General features: G+C 39.9%; 1 protein-coding gene and 1 non-coding gene across 3 annotated transcripts; one reads left to right on the forward strand and one right to left on the reverse strand.

Moving 5' to 3' along the window:
* Nucleotides 1–276: 276 nt before the first annotated feature.
* LOC121882193 (nuclear receptor coactivator 7) lies at nt 277–19,299 on the reverse strand. 2 transcript variants are annotated; one of them, XM_042390219.1, is made up of 17 exons: nt 19,208–19,299; nt 18,063–18,251; nt 12,436–12,599; nt 9,711–9,772; nt 9,451–9,558; nt 9,265–9,366; nt 8,315–8,440; nt 7,755–7,939; nt 7,127–7,281; nt 5,815–6,420; nt 5,310–5,481; nt 4,965–5,112; nt 4,617–4,742; nt 4,329–4,481; nt 2,666–2,761; nt 2,458–2,531; nt 277–2,293 (listed from the first exon to the last, which is right to left on the reverse strand). In XM_042390219.1, the coding sequence occupies exons 2-17, from the start codon at nt 18,098–18,100 to the stop codon at nt 2,158–2,160; spliced, it is 2,451 nt and encodes an 816-aa protein (XP_042246153.1). In that variant the 5' UTR covers nt 18,101–18,251; nt 19,208–19,299; the 3' UTR covers nt 277–2,157. The 2 variants fall into 2 exon arrangements, with proteins under 2 accessions (XP_042246153.1, XP_042246154.1); XM_042390220.1 differs by lacking the exon at nt 19,208–19,299 and adding an exon at nt 18,802–18,884.
* Nucleotides 19,300–19,497: 198 nt separating this feature from the next.
* On the forward strand, nt 19,498–19,569 carry trnae-cuc. The gene has a single exon. It is a non-coding gene; the product is annotated as a tRNA-Glu (tRNA).

Here is a 19,569-nt window from a genome sequence, read left to right on the forward strand (position 1 = left end):
TAACAGTGGTTTCCAATGTGTTGTATTTTAAAAGCTTGTTATATTATCCACTGTGTCAAATCTAAAGCTCTTCGATAAATGTGGTGGAGTACAAAGTACAATATTTCCCTCTGAAATGTAGTGGAAGTAAAAAGTAGCATCAAATGGAAATACTCAACAGTACCTGAGTAAAAGTACTTAGTTACTTTCCACCACTGGTAGCGGAGATAACTGCAATGACGTCGGGTGCAGGTAACGGGAAACACATTAACAGGGAAACAGACATAACACTTCCCATATGTTTATATTTAACATTTATTCAGGTTTAAATGTGGTTGCGATAACAACACAATAAATAGATCCTTAGTGATATCACAGAACACAGCAGTTTTGGATTCACAAGAAATAATACTTAGGGAGCATTCACAGTTACAACACTGAATAGCTAAAAGACAACAAAGCTCATTTTCACATGAAGCGATAACTGGCATTAGTGAATAGTATGGCAGGTATCATAACAATGGTGTCAAACGTTTGCAGAATTTCATATTCATGCGCTACAAGCCTGTATCAGATACACAGGATATATATATATATATATATATATATATGAACATTTCTTTTTCTGTGTTAGTAGATCTGAACTTTTAGTTAGTGGCATATCAGAGTGCAATAAGACCAACAAATTATCCCTTTTTCCACCCATTTTAAGTGAAGCAGAGGCTGACCTGTGGTTGGACAGGCAGCTTCCCTCTTTGTAGTGGTGATGTAAACAATCAGTAACAATTTAAATTTTTATAAATGCTTCATTACATGGGGCCACAATACAGCATGGACTGTTAATTCTGTAGTGCAAAGTGACATCTTGTTATATTATCTACTGGCTGTAATTCTGAACGACAATGACATCAAACGAAAAACAAAAACAACAACAACAACAAAAAAAAGAGATAAAATGAGTCAGCGTAAGAAATGAATCCAATACTGACAACAGTTTCTTCAGTCACTTCTAGTGCTTGTTTGGATGCGTCAGCCTCTCGACGTACAACATTTCTATAAAAGTACAACCATTTAAAAAAAAAACTGAACCTTCTTTGTAAAAACAGAATGTAAAAATTAAATGTAAAAATAAAAAAAAATCTAAAATATTATATAAAATATGATCACAACAAATATAAACATATTTGGTCATTGCAAACTTTCTGCTTGCGTGTTTCCTGGCTTGTTTTGGATTGTACAGGGACGTGGAATGAAAACATGATGAGGAAATGCAGTTGAACATGATCATTCATTTAGTCTATAACTCAACATAAAAGAGAACAAGATGGCCTTCAAAGGAAGTGCGACACTTGTAAACATTTACGTTTCCCCGCGATTAAAACTTAATTTAATGGTGGAGGATTAAGTTTGGAAAATCTCAAACTTACTACTTTTAAATCCTCTCTGGCAACTACCTTCAAGTTTCAAGGTCATTTTGTGATAAAAAAGGATATTCTTCTGTACGGTTACCAGTACATGATCCTGTACATTCCCAAACATACAAATTACATCAACCTTTACTTCCGCACGAATAAACCGACAGCATTGCGAGACACGTTATTCTTTCATACACACTTAAAACCGGCGCTCTTTTGTGGGATTAACTCAACAGTAACATCAGTAGACTTGACTTCTTTAAGCCCTCACAGCCAAGAGGTCAAGAAGCAGCCGTCCTCTTCATCCCTCTCTCCTCATAAGCTTATGGTGGTAAGGCAGTCTGCATGCTGGGAAAGCTGGAGGTGTTGTTGGGTGTCTAAGGCAGCCAATGAACTGAGAGCAACAAGACATTTTCCTCACACTTCCACCTTTTGTAGGGATGACGAACCACACACAAACTGGCCAAACCTACCTGCAGGTCGAACCCTTATTGTGACAGGTTCAGACCCGTCAACACAGCAGTCAACAATCACACCCTCCAGATGTTGAGTAACACCTCTGTATTACTTTTCAGTTCTGTTGGCAGTCAAAATAAAAAAACTCGACAGGCTGCTTTCTGTCTTCTCTCACAGAACATTTAGTGTAATTTCGGGTAGCTACGTTTGCCTCCAAGTGGTGCATAATAGACTCGGGGGTGGTGTCTGGAGGTTTGGGATTGTGGAGCAGAGAGTGATTATAGAGAAGTAGCTGAAGCCGGCGAGGCTACTCAAAGATCCAGACCTCCAGACTGTGGATGCTGAAGTCCTGCTGGGCGGAGAGCGGCTGGTTGTTGAAGGTGGCGCATTTGGTGGTGGTGCCTCGGTATAGCTCGGCGTCCAGCCACAGACCCAGCTGACCACTGCAGAGGAGAGGGCAGAGTGTCAGAAAGAACAGACAAGGTTGGACGAGAAAGTGTGCAGTACTTGATGGGAAACCCCTACTCATCAAAAGTTTTAAGATGAATGAAATAACTCTGAACTTGATCACAAAAACCACAATTAACAAGCTGATAAATCTACTCACCCTCCTCCCCCCATTTGCAGAGAGTCAGTATTGCCTTTCACAAAGTAAGAGTTCTCCCCTGTCCAGCGGTAGACCTGAAAATAAACAGCAAACAACGTCTGGATTTTCCATTTGTAGAATAAAGTTGAACATTTGCACATCTCAGTACATTCTGTGGGATCATAGTGACTTTTAAACACTGAGCTCTAAAAAACAACAAAGCACAAACCTTGATCTCAGGACAGAAGCTATAGAGGAATGTCTCTCCAGTGCCGTAGCAGTGTTCGCTCACTCTGAAGGGATGAGTCGAGAACGCCCCAAATATCTGTGAAAAGAGTCAGATTCAATTTTAGGATGACATTCCCTTGAAATCAATAATCATGAACAAGCTTGGATGTTACCTGTATGGTTGTTTCAACAAGTAGTTGAAACCCCAATGACAGTTTTTATGTTTACAGGACTGTTCAAATTATTCTGATAACATGAGTTTTAGTTTCTTACTATGTCTTGTGTTGTGACTTGGTTGGGGTGAAGGATGTACCTGAGTAATGCTCATAATTGACACATACTATTATTTAAAGGACCAGTGTGTAAGATTTAGTGGCATCTAGCGGAAAGGACTTGGCTGAAATGCAACATAATATTCATGAGTATGTTTTAATTAGTGTATAATTACTTGAAAATAAAAATTGTTGTTGTTGTTGTTTTCATTATCTTAGAATGAGCCCTTTATATCTAAATAGGGAGCGGGTCCTCTTCTACGGAGCCCGCCATGTTGCACTGCCATGTTTCTACAGTAGCCCAGAATGGACAAACCAAACACTGACTCCAGAGAGGGCTTTTTACGTTTTTTTGGGAGTTTCGTGGCAACTGTAGGTTCTCCTACACACTTGGAAGGGTGAGGGTGAGTGGAGGGGTATTCATTTGGTTGCAATCTGCAATTTCACCACTAGATGCCACTATATCCTACACACTGGTCCTTTAAAACCTGGACAGTGTTCAGAATAAATAATTAGCTGATAAATCAAGGATCCAGGACCCACAGTGACAGACATGTTGGACTCTATTGTTCACTTCCTGTTTTTAAAAAAGGGAGATTTATCAGAGATTTGAATTTAATTTGAATCCTCCTGCGTACGGAAACACCACAACTATATAACTTGAGAGACACTGCTCAATTTAATTTCTATTACATCTGACTATTACCTTTCAGGACGTAGGGAAATGTATTTGTTTAAGAAAATGATAAAACTCTGAAGTTTCAACTCATATTCCAGAAGATGAATGTGTTCTGGAGAGTTGTTGGTAAAGTTATTTTCATATCATTAATAACTGCTACTTTGCACTTCTAACAACACTGTAATAAGCTCCACACATAGTGAGCGACAAACAGCAATTGCTGTTAAAACATGTTATCAACACATTAACCTCAGGACAAACTACAAAGCATCATGTACCCACATTACATGAACTTATATAGTCATGAAACACAGCAAAGTTCACCAACATAATTTTCTCACTGCCTATTTCAACAATACAAATACATTCTGTTGAGTGAAAATTCCTTTTTGCATGTTAGTGCTCTTGTTTGTTATGTTTGTAGTGTCTTATGAGACCATGTGGGCACCTTTTGATCCATGACATTTAGAAATAAATACTGTACCATACCAGTATGTTTTTGTAACATTAAAATCAACTATTGCAGTCATTCAGTTTTTAAAAGCTAAAAATGAAGCTAGAATATAAAAAGAGGTGGCATAGCCTACTTTGTGCTGAGCCCATAAATGCCATCTATTGATGATCAGTGGAAATTACATTTGACTGCTATTCTACTGTATCATCAGCCAGTGAGCCTGTGGTACATACAGTACTTTCATTTGAACAGTATCTACCTGGTTATCCATGTCTTTGATGACCAGCAGCACAGGGCTGTCCACGTCTGCCAGGTTCCTGTATAGCGTCTTGAGGCTGGTGCCATGTTTCACAGTGCTGTAGACCAGTCTCCACGGGTAACCCTGCACACGGGCCGGCAGGCGGCAGGCGAGCTGGAGAACAGACAGGTAATCAGATTAAGAAGCATTTGGCATAAGTCTTCCTCAGAATTTAGCATTTCTTTGACTTTAAGTTAGCTGTTTTATATGATTAAAGACATACTCCTTGTAAGCATGTACAAAATTCACCTTCTCAATGTGCGTGTCCTGCATCAGATCACTGGCATCACTGAGTGCAGGCAGTGCATCTACAGACAAGTCTCCGTCACAGCTGCCAAAACTCTGCCTACGCTTCGCCTCATCAATGGTGATGATCTAGAAGCAAAACAAGTACATAAGAAAATTAAGATAATAGATACATCAGAGACCTAATTGTCTGTGCAAAATAGGTCATCAGTCATAAATTAAGCTTATTGGACAATGTCAAAGGTCTCTTATTGTTGCTGTTTATGAGTGCATTAGAAATGTAAACAGTGTTTATTCTGTGATATAAAAAGAAGGCACAGACTGGGCCACCTGATTCTCTCCTGAGCTCACCTCCCAGCTGCAAGATGCCGGGTCACTGAAGAAGTTGTCGATCATGTCCAGTTCATCTTTTTCCACCACAACGAAGCCCTGCTCTCTCGCTTCCTTTCCATACACATCTGGAGACCACTGGACAAAAAACGCATACAGATGGTCCACCCTGGAACACACACACACACACACACAGAGTATGTTAGAGAGGTTAAAAGCACAAAGACAAGACAACCAGGAGACCCATGGACTTCCTTTTTTGAAACAGCTTATTTGTGATTATTTTTGCATGTAACCATCATAAAAATGCTGTGTGTGTGTGTTCAAGTTTGGCGATGGCAATATATGAGCTAGCCATCATCTCACCTCTCCTGTGGCACAGCAAACCAGTACTCTGGCTGCTTTCCCCGAGCCCCAAATGAGTGGGCAGGACTTGTGGGCATCCCCGTGGCAAAGGACTTCCTCATTGGCTTTCCCACTTTGAAGCAGAGGAACATGGGCGGATTTTTACTTTTCTCCTCTGATGAGAAAAGCAGGTCTATACAGAGTGGAGAAAAACAGAGAGAGAGTTTGGTTAATTTAATTCTGTATTCCTTCATTATAGCCTCCAACAGTGGCCACCAATCACAAATTTCCTTTCTGATGATGGCTTGTGCTTTGCTGTTAACGACAGTGTATTTTCTCTGAAATCTTCAAATCCTTAGTTAGAGGTGAATGTTAAAATGTTAACAGTGATCTGGGAGGGAAAAGACTGAGACTTAAAGGGGAAATGTAACAAAATCAGGGAGACATTCAACATGTAAAATGGCCAAAAACTGTGACAATCTATCCATGGATATGAAGTAGTTTAAAATAAATGAAGTATTCCAACCTTCAATCGGAGCCTGCATCCTTTCCAGCAGCCATGACTTCACCTCTGCTTCATAGCTTTTCTTCCGTCTCTCCTCCTCACTGAGTTCGTCCCCCTCTGCTGGTCTATCTGGGCTTTGCTTCTTAGGACTAGAGTTCCCACGAACCTCCGAAACCTCCTTAAGAATCAGCTTCTTGTTTTGGTCCACTGGCGCGCAGATTATTTTATCATCTACACCATTTAGCAGCTCTTGGGTCCCTTTAGATTTGATATCTTTGGTTTCAGTTACCTCTTGGCTTGTGGGTTTATCATGCAAGTCGCCTTGTTTTTCAGTCTCTGAGGATGATTGGATTGACTCTCCGTCCTCTATGGAGCTGTTCTGAGCTACGCCCTCATCCTCTTCATCATCCAGCTTCCCTTTAGTTTGACAAAGCACTGACTTGTCCTGGAAGTCTCCCCGGACTGAGCAGCTTGGTCCTAAGAGGTCCTGTTGGTCCCTGCTGACGATGCTGGGTGTTTTTGAGGATGTTCCCTCTGGCTCTTCAGTGCTCCCATTGACTGTCGGCTCCAACTCGGTGAATCCTTCATCAGACGGAGACTTCTCGGTCTGCTCGCACTCTGTGCTCCCTGAGATTCGGAAGATTAAACAGCTTTTTGTTTAAGGTCAGCACAGAAGATTTAATTTTCATTACTTTTTTCATTATTTTTTTTAATTAATTAACTGATTTGGTCTGTATGATGTCATAACATTGTAAAAAAATGCCCAGTGCCATTTCCCAAAGTCCCAGCTGATATTGTCAAATTGCTTGTTTTGTTCAACCAACAGCCCAAAACAAAGAGTTAGTCCGTTTACTATGATAGAAGACTGAGAAAACTTGTAAATATTAATATTTGAGAAGCTGGAACCAGTGAATTTTTGGCATATTTGCCAAAAAAAAAATCACTTCAGCAATTAATGCATTATCAGATTACTTGCTGATTATCAACTAATCGTTTCAGCTCTATTTTATAATCAGTTGTCAGTCTATCGATGTGGATAATTACACTGGAATGTGAAAAAAAAACTTTTAACACACTAAAGACAAATGTGGTTGAACAAGAGTCAAAGATAGAAGCGTAAAAAAAAAATTCAACCATTCACCAGACACGTAAAAACCCTAAACCCATCCAAAACAGTTGGTTGTTTCAGCTGGTTGTGGATAGATAAAAGTTAGACATAACACAGATTTGCCACCATTTGGGAAATCATCATCCAGGTTAAGAAGTGAATCATTTTGAAGTTTGGACTTCATACAGTATGCGTCACTACACATGTCACTATTTGATGTTTTACCGGTTTCAGAGAGAGCTGATTCAATCTCGTCCAAGACGATGGGTCGCTTTGGATCCAGAGCTTCGTAGCGGCTGAAGGGGTTTAGGTCTCGTTCTGACGGCAGCTGCTCCCACTCGCCGGGCCTGTATACAGGACACAGATCCTGGGGTAGGTCTCTGTGGGGTCATGAGGCCCCCACACATATCGCAAATGAGGATGAAAATGAGAAGGGGGGGGGGAAAAAGGAAAAAAAAAGAAAAAGGTCCAAAATAAATGATAAATGTACAGAATGATACACAACTTAAAAAACACAATAACAAATGTGTCAAACAACAAAGTAATTTAACATAGAAAGAACAATGAGGAACAAATCAAAAAACTTCAAATTAAAAATAACTCAGAAATGACATTTGAGAGGGTTTTCTTTTTACTCTGTTATTCATAAAGTTAGGGAAGTGGAAAACAGACAAATGTGAAAAGTTCCTGAAATTGAAAGGACTCGTTATAAGCACTTTATTGTTTATAAGACATGAACATGATACCGAGAAACTGGAAGGAGGAACAAGAAAAGAGGAATAAGAGCTGAGGAGTGGGAGCACAGTTTCAAAAGAGAGAAATGAGGACAGTCAGAAGTTTTTTGAGTTCTTACGACGGCAGGGCGTCCTTGAGTTTCATGCGCGACACGTCGTCATACAGCGCTACAGAGACCACCTCCTCCATGGGGCAGATCAGGCCGTACTCCTCGCAGCCGTGCTCGATGACCAGGGGGTCTGACTTGTGGGGGTCAAACATGATGTTGTTGGGGGTGACGATCAGAACGCCTCCGACCACTCCCTGTAAGATTAAAATAACAGACAGAGAGGAAGAAGTGATGAGAGGGGAAACACAGACGCAGCGTCTGGGTCAAAACAAAAACTAAACAAAAGAGTGCCTGTTAGATACAAACAGGTCATTGTTTCTATTACTGAGTCATTTACAGAATTTTAATATTATTTTATTTATTCAGGAACTAAAATAAATCATTTTCCTTTCTCAGATTAAACAGTGGAAACAACATGTATTCTATTTACATGCAACAGAAAAGCAAAAACTCATATTGAATGAATGAATGATTAATAAATTGTTGTCATTGATTCATTTGTGTTAAACCACCAATTCATGAATCATTTCAACTATTCCAGACATATACCATATTTTAAGGCTTCTCACCATTCCATCGGTGAAGTATTTGCAGCTCATCTTGATGAATTTAACTGTTGCCGGGCTCTCGTCCTCTGAATTCGGGGAGAGCTCACGCCGGATTGACCTCGCTGACCTGCAGTTAGGAATACCATCCTGAAAGACGACACAGAGACAGATCAGAAAACTGAATATTGTGTGTCTTTAGTGTAGCTTATTGTAAATGTATAATGTGAGTGTAATCGATGAGGTTCTCATCAGTGTGTAACCTTTACTAATAGCCACTATTTAAAAAGACTGATGAATTAAATCACTTTCCACAAAATATTCAGTCTACATTGTTACATACATGTTAAAAATGTAATATGTGGCTACTTCCTATAATTAGCATGTACATTGATGTGCACACCCACACACACACACACACGTGTCAGTGTGTGAAAGTATAGCATATATATGGATAAACATATATGTGTGTGAATGTATTTTTATTTCGCCCTTTGGCCCAAAACTTGCATGATTTTGATGACACAGGTGTGAGCAAGACAGACAGGTCTCACCCTGCAGAAAATTCTCATCCTGTCAATCAATCTTCCAAAATAAAAGCACACCACACTTGTAATAAATATCCCTCATTTTTAAAAAGCAAAATGATCTGATACCGACAGGCTAGCTTTAATTTCTATTTGTTTTGGATTTAATGTATTCCCCCTCTTTCTGTTTTTTTGTTTGTTAGCTTGTTTATTTTTTAGATAATGTTAAAAATCGCTCACTCATACAGTGGATTCAATTTGTAATCCAGCAAGGAGGGGAGCAGAATTTAAATTATAAGGGAGGAATAAATAATGTGTTGGCACCAGAGCTACTGCCTCACTTTAACATAATTGCCTCACAGTCAGAGAAGTTTTGAAGAGATAATGGCAGCAGATGAGTGGCAGTATGTGTGTGTCTCAACAGTGTTCATTTCAGACTTTACTTACATGCGATGCCTCCTCAGATAAACCATTCGTGAAGGCGGGATCAGAGGAACTGGGAGACTTTAAGTCTGTTTCTGACTGGCTCACATCAGGCACAAACAGCTTCTGTAATAGCGACGGAAAGCCAACATCTTAGAGGAATAATGATGAGAGTGAAACAGCATAATGCGGCTCTGACGGCACTCTCACCTGACCGGGGTAGACGCTGCGAGAGAAGAGCTTGTTCAGCTGGACCAGTTTGTTTGGGGTGATGTTGAACTTAAGTGCGATGCTGTTGAGGGAATCATTAGGTCCCACCTGTAGCAAAACAGAGCAACTCCTGGCTGTAAAATGTGTCCTTAAAGACACTTTTAACGCAGATACCTCAAAATACTACATGACGCAACCACCACCTCTCTGCTAATTAGTCAGCAGCTATTTAGAGGTGTTATCACTGAAGTGTTACTCACAATGAACTCCACTGTCCCTGGCGGCCTCTTCTTCTCCCTCTTTGCCTCTTTACAGCCACCATCTGAGAGAGAAACAGTAAATTAGAAAACTGACAATGATCTCATAAGAAAAAAAAAAAATCATTATTATTAGAAAAGGTGAATACATGGTATAAAGACACCATCCCATCAGGGTGGTACGTGGAAATACTGTTTCGCACAGTTGAATTGTTTTAACACAATGATTCAGACATCAAATGTGTACATCTTATCAAGCAACAGAGAGGAACTTCTAAATATCCTGCAGTTAATTGCCCTGTGATTCAGCACCAGTGGTTGTTTGGCCCCTATTATTATCTAAACTTAAAAACACTCTCCCACACATATTGAAACAGTTATAATAAAACACAGACACGCAATCTGACCCTTGTAGTAGACAAGGTCTGCAGTCAGCATTTTCTTCTTGCCAAAAACACAGAAGCTATTAGCGCACCACTCCCTAACTGCCTCATTACACCGCAGCCTCCTCCATGGAAACAGAGAGCATGACAAAGCATTAGACAGCCAGACTCCAGCTCCGTCCGCACTTTACTCTACTCTGCATCAAAGATGAGACCACTGTCACTTTTATGAACATCGGAGCTGATTCAGTGAACTTGTACGGGGCTGTGAATGGTAATTTACTCTGATGCATTGCAGGCTACTGTCTTTTAAGTAAACACAATGCAGAGAGTTATGTCTTGTTTGACTGGTTACAACACAACATAATTACAAGGGAAAGACAGCAATGTCTTTATTTGAATCATCATTATTACACTGCACAACACGATACTTTATATGATGAGCAACAGGCAACAATAGTGTGGTCTTATTAAAACACAAGAGTTTACACAGCTGGCTGACCCACTGCACGCACTGTGTGACAACAGTTAATTATCTGTCAATATGCTGTATTTGGTGATGATGATGATGCATGATATAATGAACAAAACACATAATGTAGGATACGCCAAAGACAACATGCAGAACACCAAATTAAAAAAACTGCACATCACCAACAGTTGCTTATATTATGACCATGCCAGTAAGAGAAACCATTTTTGCAGACTGGATTAGATTTAATGGGGCCATAAACACAGTTAGACAATTGTCTCAGTGGCTTGTAATTTAACAAAATAAAAAACATTAATGTTTTGTGCCCTGATTCAGTCTAGATGCACAAGAAAATAACTTTAATCCTAGTGGCAACCTCCGGGGCTGAAAAATGAAGCCAACGGGGAAGTGCCAAAATCTGCAGTTCAGTACCCCCGTGTTAAAACGCCCAACTTTACAGCAGAAATAAACATGTTTACAGCCTGGTTAAAAAAAACAGCTTTGGTCTCTATAGCTAATTTCCCCTTTTCATGACATTAATACGGGGGTGAATTTTTATATATCTCACTCATTTAAGTTTTATTAAGGCTTAAAGTTACGTATAATTAAGGGAAGTCACAGGTGGGTGCGTCACAGGCCAGATTCACAGAGTATAGGCGTAGCAGTCGCTATTTCAGTGCGTTTTCAGTTCATGAAAGTTCATTGTAACTTTTTGGTGGCATAAAATAGTCAGCGTTCAGCGTTCGGTTGTACTAAACGACCCTCTAATGAGTCGGCTGGTCAGTTTTTACAGTAAGTACATTTTGTCTTAATTTTTTAAAATGGTGTTCGCTAGAGAAAATTAGCATTAGCATTATCAGAGTTAACCATACACTGTAAATGCACCATGCTAACCATGCTAGCAGCTAGCAGTTAGTGTTAGGGTCAGCTCCACCCTCTCATCCAAATATGGTCACTTCTGGCTCCAAAAATCCAAGATGGCGACAGTCAAAATGCCAAACTTGAGGGTTCAAAATGGGAGTTCACAAACCAATGGGTGACGTCACGGTGGCTACGTCCGTTTTTTTGGGTTTTTTTTTACAGTCTATACTTTATCAGAGGTGTGGCTGACCCTGCTGCTGGGTATGATGCTTTGTTTTTTTCATTTGTCAGTCACTAGTAATCTCGTTATTCAGAATGCACACGCTGAGATCATCTAGTTAACAATATAATTCGGTCAATATGATTATTATTGGCTTCTAACAACACATTTCTCGTGTTTTCAAGAGAAATCCACCTTTAAGAGTGAAATTAATGCCAAAAATGTTATTATCCTAAATACACTTTGATAGAATATTTAGGCTGAAATTGAAAGCATCATAGTATTTTCTATTGTGATTTAACACCAGCCCACATAAGTTTTGTGCATACAGCAGCAAGAATGTCATCATCAACTGTAAAACAGTACAGGATAGAGGTTATGCAACTTCCTGTTTAACTGCTGAGGTTGCTTCACCAGAAATGGATCCAAAGACAGAGGACCCATTAGTTGTATATCAGTCAGAGGAGAAAAGTTTAACTGCAACTATTTTGATAATTGATGAGTCATTGCCAAATATTTGATGGTTTGCCACTTTCCCTTGTATTACATTATCAACTGTTGGTTGAACAAAAATTGGTATTTTAAGAAATCACTTTGGGACATAATGATGGTTTTTTTTTAATATAAATCAAGAAAATAAGGTTTTTAGTTGCAGTAATATGTTACTTATGCAATTTTAACATATCTGAAGCTAATTAGAGGTTTCAGGGTAGAGTTCCAACATCTCAGAGTCCACCAGTATTTATCCAAATGGTTTTTTAATGCAACAAAAGAAACCGTTATATATCTTACCTGAGTCTGCAGGTGTCTTTGCTGTTATTCTCTGGAGGTCCGTCTTCTTGTTGGGGTCGGTGTCATTGACATTTGGGATGTCTGGACAGGAGATGATTGCCGGGTTCTGCTCATTCACATTCTTCTCTGATTGGCTCTGCTTGAGCTGTCTCCGCCTCTTCAGCCTGATGAGTTGTCAGAGGACATTTATATTTGTCAACACTCGCTCATTAAGACGTGTAAAGTAAGCACAGGCCTGTAGATCGCCATTTGATCCATTTTGTACTACATTATCCCATGACAACTCTCTCAGCGTTGGGATCAATAGAGTATATATGAGCAGCACACAGGCACATGTATACAATTAAACTGTGGTAATGCTTCAGTTATGACGTTTTATGGTAAAGTATTAATTTTTAATTGAATATAATGTAAATTTTTACTAAAGACGCTTCAGAATTTGCATTTGATTGTAAAAGAAATGATAAAGACAGTGTCACCAATTCACATGTATTTCTCAATCCACTGACTCTGCACACAAACACCAGATAGCACGTGCTTGTTTATCGTCTAACACGCTGCAGCTGTGACCTTCTGTCCAGGTGCTCCAAGTTAGCACATTGAGCTTGAACTTTTTTCTCCCTTTTCTTCGCTGTGTCAGCAGTAGGTTTCCCTCCTCCCTGTCCTCCCCCTCTTGTTTAATAATTGATAGGTAAGACAATGATGTAATGGTGTATCCAGACCCGGTTGGGGTTCATTAAGGGGGCGGGACGTTGCAGCAAACTGAGCTGAGGTGCCACAGTGCAGTGGACCCACAGGTTAGTGGTGCACTTTAGCATAATGCATGCTCTATGGGGGAAACACTGAAACCTTAAGTGTGGATGTGAGTATGTTAAGAAAAGGCCAAATTGATTTGTCAAACGCTTTGACTGATAGGGGTAACGTTGCCCTGCACAACCTAGAATACAGAAAAAACTTAAGAAGAAGTGTCTTAAGTGTTCAAGTGCCTTAATGGAAAAAGGCAAGAGTGGGTCAATAACGCTGCAGACAGATAGAGCTCAGGCCTCTCCCTCAGCCTCAGGTCACTCTCCCACTTCAACTGATGCAGTGCACATCTGTTAGTGAGCTCAGGAATCTGCAGACACATTCTCAACAACACCGTCTGTTTCACTCTGGGGCATTTCTCGGAGTTTCCCGATCATTTTCTCTGCTTCATCGTAACTCATTTCCCCTTCATTTCTTTCCTTCTAACCTTCAGTGTGTAAACAGTGGATCCTTTCATGACAGTTACAGAAAGAGAGAAGTAACAAGGGGGAATAAAAATGCTGGATTGGTCTTCCCCTAAAAGATTCGGCTTTATTGTGCCATCGACAAAACAGTGCTGACAACAGTGTGTGTGCTTAAGAACAAAAAAAGATAAGATCATTATTGATGCACCACCAAGGTGATTTTAGTGTGGTATTTATTACTGTCAACTAGGTCTGGAACTGAAGATTATTTTCCTTAGCAGTGAATCTGCAGATTATTTTCTCAATTAATGGATTTATCTATATAATGTCAGAAAACAGTGAACCGAATTTCCCAGAGCCAAAGGTTCAGACGTCTTGTTTTGGCCGACCAACAGTTAAAAACCCAAAGATAATCAGTTTATGCTGACGTACGATAGAGAAAATCATTAAATCATTACATTAGAGAAGTTGCAATTTTACTTAAAAGCAAAATGACCAAAAGGAGTATTTGATTATCAAAATGGTTTTAGAGTAATTTTTTTGTCAATCAACTAAATTGACTAATGGCTGCAGCTCTACTGTCAACAGTTTTCATGTTTAATTGTGTTTGATAACTGGATGACAGTGAGTATAATTACACTTTTTTGACATTGTCAAGAGAAAAACAAGAGAAAAACTGAAAACAAGCCTAAACAAACTGATCTAAAGTAAAGACACAAAATGTCTGATTACATAATATTCACTACCTTCGACACAGTAGACACTTTTGGCAGCAGTAACCCTGCCTGTCTGTGGCTCAGTCTGTATCTGTTCACTACAACCTCTTCCCTGTTAAATCTTGTAAATCTGCTGCAGAGTACTATCTCCACAGCATGATGCCACCTCCAGCAGGCTTTATGGTGGGGATGGTGTCTTTCAAAAATTCTGGTCTCATCAGACCAGAGAACATTTTCCCACTTTGTTTCAGAGCCTCCTCCGTGTCTTCTAGGAAACACTGGTCGGGATGTCGTGAGTTTTTAACAGCCATAAAACTGTGAACGGTAAATCACCAAGGCAACGGTAGCTTCATGTGCAGTGTTTTTCTGTCTCTGCCATGGAGCCCTGCAGCTCCTTAAGAGTTGCCATACACCTGTTAATGGCTTCTCGCACTATTACCCTTCTCCCATAAGTGTTTGTGCACAACGAGCTAATTTATAGCTGTGCCATATTCTTTGCAATTTCTATGCCTGACTGCACTGTATTTACTGTAATTATAATGTCTTGGGACTTTTAAGCAAATCATCTTCAATTTATTATGCGACTTCTAAAAACAACTGGCTGCATCAGTGATTGTTTAAACGTGTCAAAGTACCAGGAGTGAATACTTTCATACATTTGTCTTTAATTTGTGATTAATTTATTGGGGAGATTTGTTTATACTTTGACATAAAAAGTATTTTCTGTTGATCAGTTGATTACATTTATTGTGATTCATTGTTGTAAAAAAAAAAAACAAAAAACATGAAAATATTGATGGCGGAGTAATACTTTTATTGGCACTACATGTGTGCGCTTCGCAGTGACCTTTGCTTTATTTGTCAGGAAGCGAGGCAGCATGTGGTGCAAGTAGCAGGAGAGCTACATGTTGCAGCAATAGCTGTGTTGGGAGATAAGGACAATTTTCCTTCCTGACATGTTCACTGTCTGTCCATACAGCTGTCAGTCTTTGGTAGAGGTCTGTATGTGCCCTCTTTATTCATCTCGCACCTTTCCACTGTTATTTAGCTGCTCACTCCCACAGGATTGCACACTACCTTTGCAGGAAAACAGTCCCCAACTCAGCTCAACGCCTGCATCCCACTAAACCTAATGTACTGCCTACCTTATAATTAGAGAGTGACTGAAATGCAATGCAATTACCAAGTCATTCCTTTCCCCGATGTAATATTTCCAACATAAGCCGATCACGTCAACAAAAAACAAGACAAATTGAAGCTTTGCGCTGGGCTGTTAAGCATAGCCTGAACAAGTAAGCTGAGACGTGCCCATTAGGCTTCACTGTGTTATCGCACAACATCCATCACAAGGCCATACTCGACAGATTTAATATTAGCAGCACTCAGGAGGTGACTAAGTGATCATCCATGAATCAACACATTTATCTGGTTATTGGTTGGGTTCATTCAACTGCGATTACCGTGTACCTAGGCAGCCTGATCACCACAAAAGCAATTGGTTGCCTATTTTAAATGATAAAATCTGAAATGATATGTTTGTGCCTGGTGCTATTAGGACTCAGTGCTACATGTATAAAACCCTCTATCACAGTGGATATATATTTTGATGTCGTAAATCTTCTAAATAATCAACTGATAAACACTTTATAGATAAAATAACCAGACTGGATTGTCTGCTTTTGGCTAATCCACTGCATTAAATGCCAAATGAATAAGAGGTACTTAATCACATTGATGCATGAATCATACACTTTTTTTAGTAAAACACCCCTGATCACTGATATGCAACATTGCCCACTGTGGGCAAGATTCAGAGAAATTAACCCATGCTTTAATTTCCAAGAAATTAGATTACTAAGTTAGATAACAGTCTTTTCTCAGGTCCCCCCACCCGAAAAAGCTTCAGCTCATTCAAAATGTTGCTGCTGAAGTCCTGACGAAGACCAACAAAACCGAACACATCACACCAGGTCTCAGTTCTCGGCACTAGCTTCCAGTGTGTCAGAGAATATAGTTAAAAGTATGGCTGCTTGTCTATAAATCTGTCCATGTCTTAAATACATCTCTGATTGTCTGTTACCATATAAAGCCTCTCACGTCATCAGGTAAAGGGCTGCTAACTGTTCCCAGAGTGCAAACTAAACATGGAGAACATGACGCATTTAGCTACTGTGCAAAACAGACCTGCTTGTCCTTGCTCTGACTTTGACCACCTTTAAATCCATGTTAGAAACCTTTATGTTCTTCACTATCTTTGACGGTAATACTCACAAATCTATACCTATTGTGTATTTATGTCACTGTTCCTAACTTTTTAAATTGTATTTTTATTTGCATTTTAACATTTTGTGCTGTTTGTTTTTCTTCAGGTTTTGGAAGCCTTATGTAAAGCATTTTGATTTTGCCTTTATGTTTAAAATATGCTATACAAATAAACTTGCCCTGCCTATCATATACTAATATTCAGAACACTTCTCTCAAGTGTTGTTTAGGCTTTTTAGACACATCCAAGCTAGACTACACACAAGTATACACACCTTAATCATGCTTATCCACTTTCATTATTCACTCAAATCAACACCTGCCAGCAGTCATCAATAAGTCACTCATAACACACTTGGTGTGTGTAGACGTCAGAGAGTGAGGGGGCAGCTCTTTGTTCGTGACCTGCAGATTTTTAGTTAGTGTAAGCACCGTAGCTGTGACAAGCCTCTTTCCACACATTTCAAGCTATCATGTTTCACGATCCAATTTTAAAGTCAACATAATACCGGTCACACATGACCCATATTGTATGAGGCTGTGTCAGAGGGCTGCAGTGCAGAGAAAGGTGACTTAACAGTATGAGTCCATGATTATAAAAAAAAAGGTCGGAAAAAATAATTAGTTAATGCACCTTGACGGCAGATTGTCAAAGCACAAAAATGAGCATTCGCTATAATGGAATAGCACTTTTAACAAGCAATGCACTGAGTAGACCTTCCTCATAAAAAAAAATTGTTTGGACGTGATCCTTGTGCTGAGAGATATGAGAAGAAATACACATTAAAATAGCCAAAACACTCCTTCCAATAGATAAATATATCTAAAAATATCTGTTGGAAAATCACCTGTTAAACTGACTAGCTCGTGCTTGTCATTCACTGAACTGAATGGTAATGGGAAGTGTGCTAATTGAAGCTGTCAGACCAGTTTCTATATTCAAAAAATCATTCAGGAGAAACCAGACACTGTAATTGCTCTGTAATATCAATTCAGGCCAAAAAGTGGGTATCATGGCTCACAGTATTAAAAAAAAAAATGCTATGACAGGATTAGAGTGCAGCTGATAAATCATCTTTGTCAGTATAATATCTAGCAGCTGGGAGTTGCTCGACATCTTCTTGGATCCATATTCTGCATGTGTTTTCACTTAATTTACTGGACATTTTCAGTTTTCTTAAGGACTTTTTCTTATCTGAAATCAGTGTCTATAATAGAGGGTATCATATGTTGTACGGATTAGAATTTCCTCTGAGGCAATTATGTGATTTAGAGCTTTAATAATAAATCAATCTGACAAGCTCTACATGGTCTATGAAAGCACATAAAGGACGGTCATAAGCTAACAAAATGCTGATTAAAAACAAAGCGATTTGTCGGAGTTCAATATCAGTTCTAAGCATAGAAAAAAATACGAAAATCAAAAGTCATGGTCCCTTACCTGGCAAAATATCCCGGCTTCCTGTCTCTCTTTTCCATCAGGCCAGGGTCCTAGATCTGCATGCAGTCAAGCACACCCATACAAACCATCCACACACAAACACACACCCTCACTCAGTGTGTCTAAACCAGCAGACACAACTTTGTGAAGATCAGGTCTCACGCTGCGCTCTCACACTTCTTCCTTGTCCTGCAGAGGAAAAAGAGGGAAGGGATTAGCTGGTTCACGGTGTGGTGCCTCACTCAACAACACTCACTAGGACTGCAGAAGCTCAGTGACTGATGGTGAAGCCTCATCAGCCTAAGTGGAGGGCAATGAAAGCATCCTATAATATAACCATGTGAGGCCACTCAGCTGACAATGGCTGACCAACAGGATGGAAAATGCACCATTCTGCTGCAGAGGAAAGACACATCTGCTCATAATTAATGCTGCTCTAGTAAATATGTGTTAATTATGTAATGATGCTCTATAAAAACAGTGCAGTCTAACATTAGTAACATCATATAGGGAAAACATCTGATGTAAACACTCAGACCATCATGGCTACACTACCAGCTAGCTGTAACATCCCTGGATTAAGGGAAACGAAACAATCAATTACACGCATGTCGCACACCCTGAAGAACAGAAATTAGGGAGCCGTGGTTAATCCACATGTGGAGTGAAGGTGTTACATAACAGGTAAATGGCTCACCAGCACACAGGAAAGCCTCAAATAAAGCAACGTTACCCCCACCTAGCTACATTCTTCAGTTTTCAGCAGCTTGCTCTGTGGGAACTCCTCCATAAATCGGAGCACAACACAGCTTTCAGCCTCTCGGTGAGGTGCAGCGTTAGAGCCGACAGATATAATGTTAAACTCGCCTTGTGCTACCGTCAGGTCGAAGCAAACACAGGGACCAAGGTCCAGTCTCCCAGCTGACGCTAACGATGCTAGCTAGCCACTTTGTTTACAAGACAATAGCAACCTGGTGGATATGGTAAGGAAATCTCATTAGCGCCTTCTTTTAAAATAAGCTATTTCAGCTGCCTGCAGTCGGGCCTGACGCCAACGCCAAACGCTAATGTGCAACGACGCATTTCTACGCTAAATTTGACATAAAAACAGGTAGCTTAGATAAATTTTGGCCACATAACGTTACCTTGCGTGCATCCTCAGCCAGCTACTGTTAACATGAAAATGAAGCCTCCCTTTACTACGCCCTCTGGTGTCATGTGCACTGTAAAAACACAAATGAGCTCACCACTAGCTTACCTATGAGATAAACATGTAGCCACATTACGCAAGCTTACGTTAGCTTGGTTTGAGATTTGATTGTTGGTCGACATGATGCTGCATAGTGTAGTAACTAATAATACAAATACAAGTAAATGCAGCAACACTTGTGTAATATATTATAAAAGACCTTGACACTCATGCTGTTTTCAGCCTTCCCTGGTGGTCTAGTGGTTAGGATTCGGCGCTCTCACCGCCGCGGCCCGGGTTCGATTCCCGGTCAGGGAA

Source organism: Thunnus maccoyii, chromosome 17, assembly GCF_910596095.1.
Source record: "Thunnus maccoyii chromosome 17, fThuMac1.1, whole genome shotgun sequence".
NCBI classification, from domain to species: domain Eukaryota; kingdom Metazoa; phylum Chordata; class Actinopteri; order Scombriformes; family Scombridae; genus Thunnus; species Thunnus maccoyii.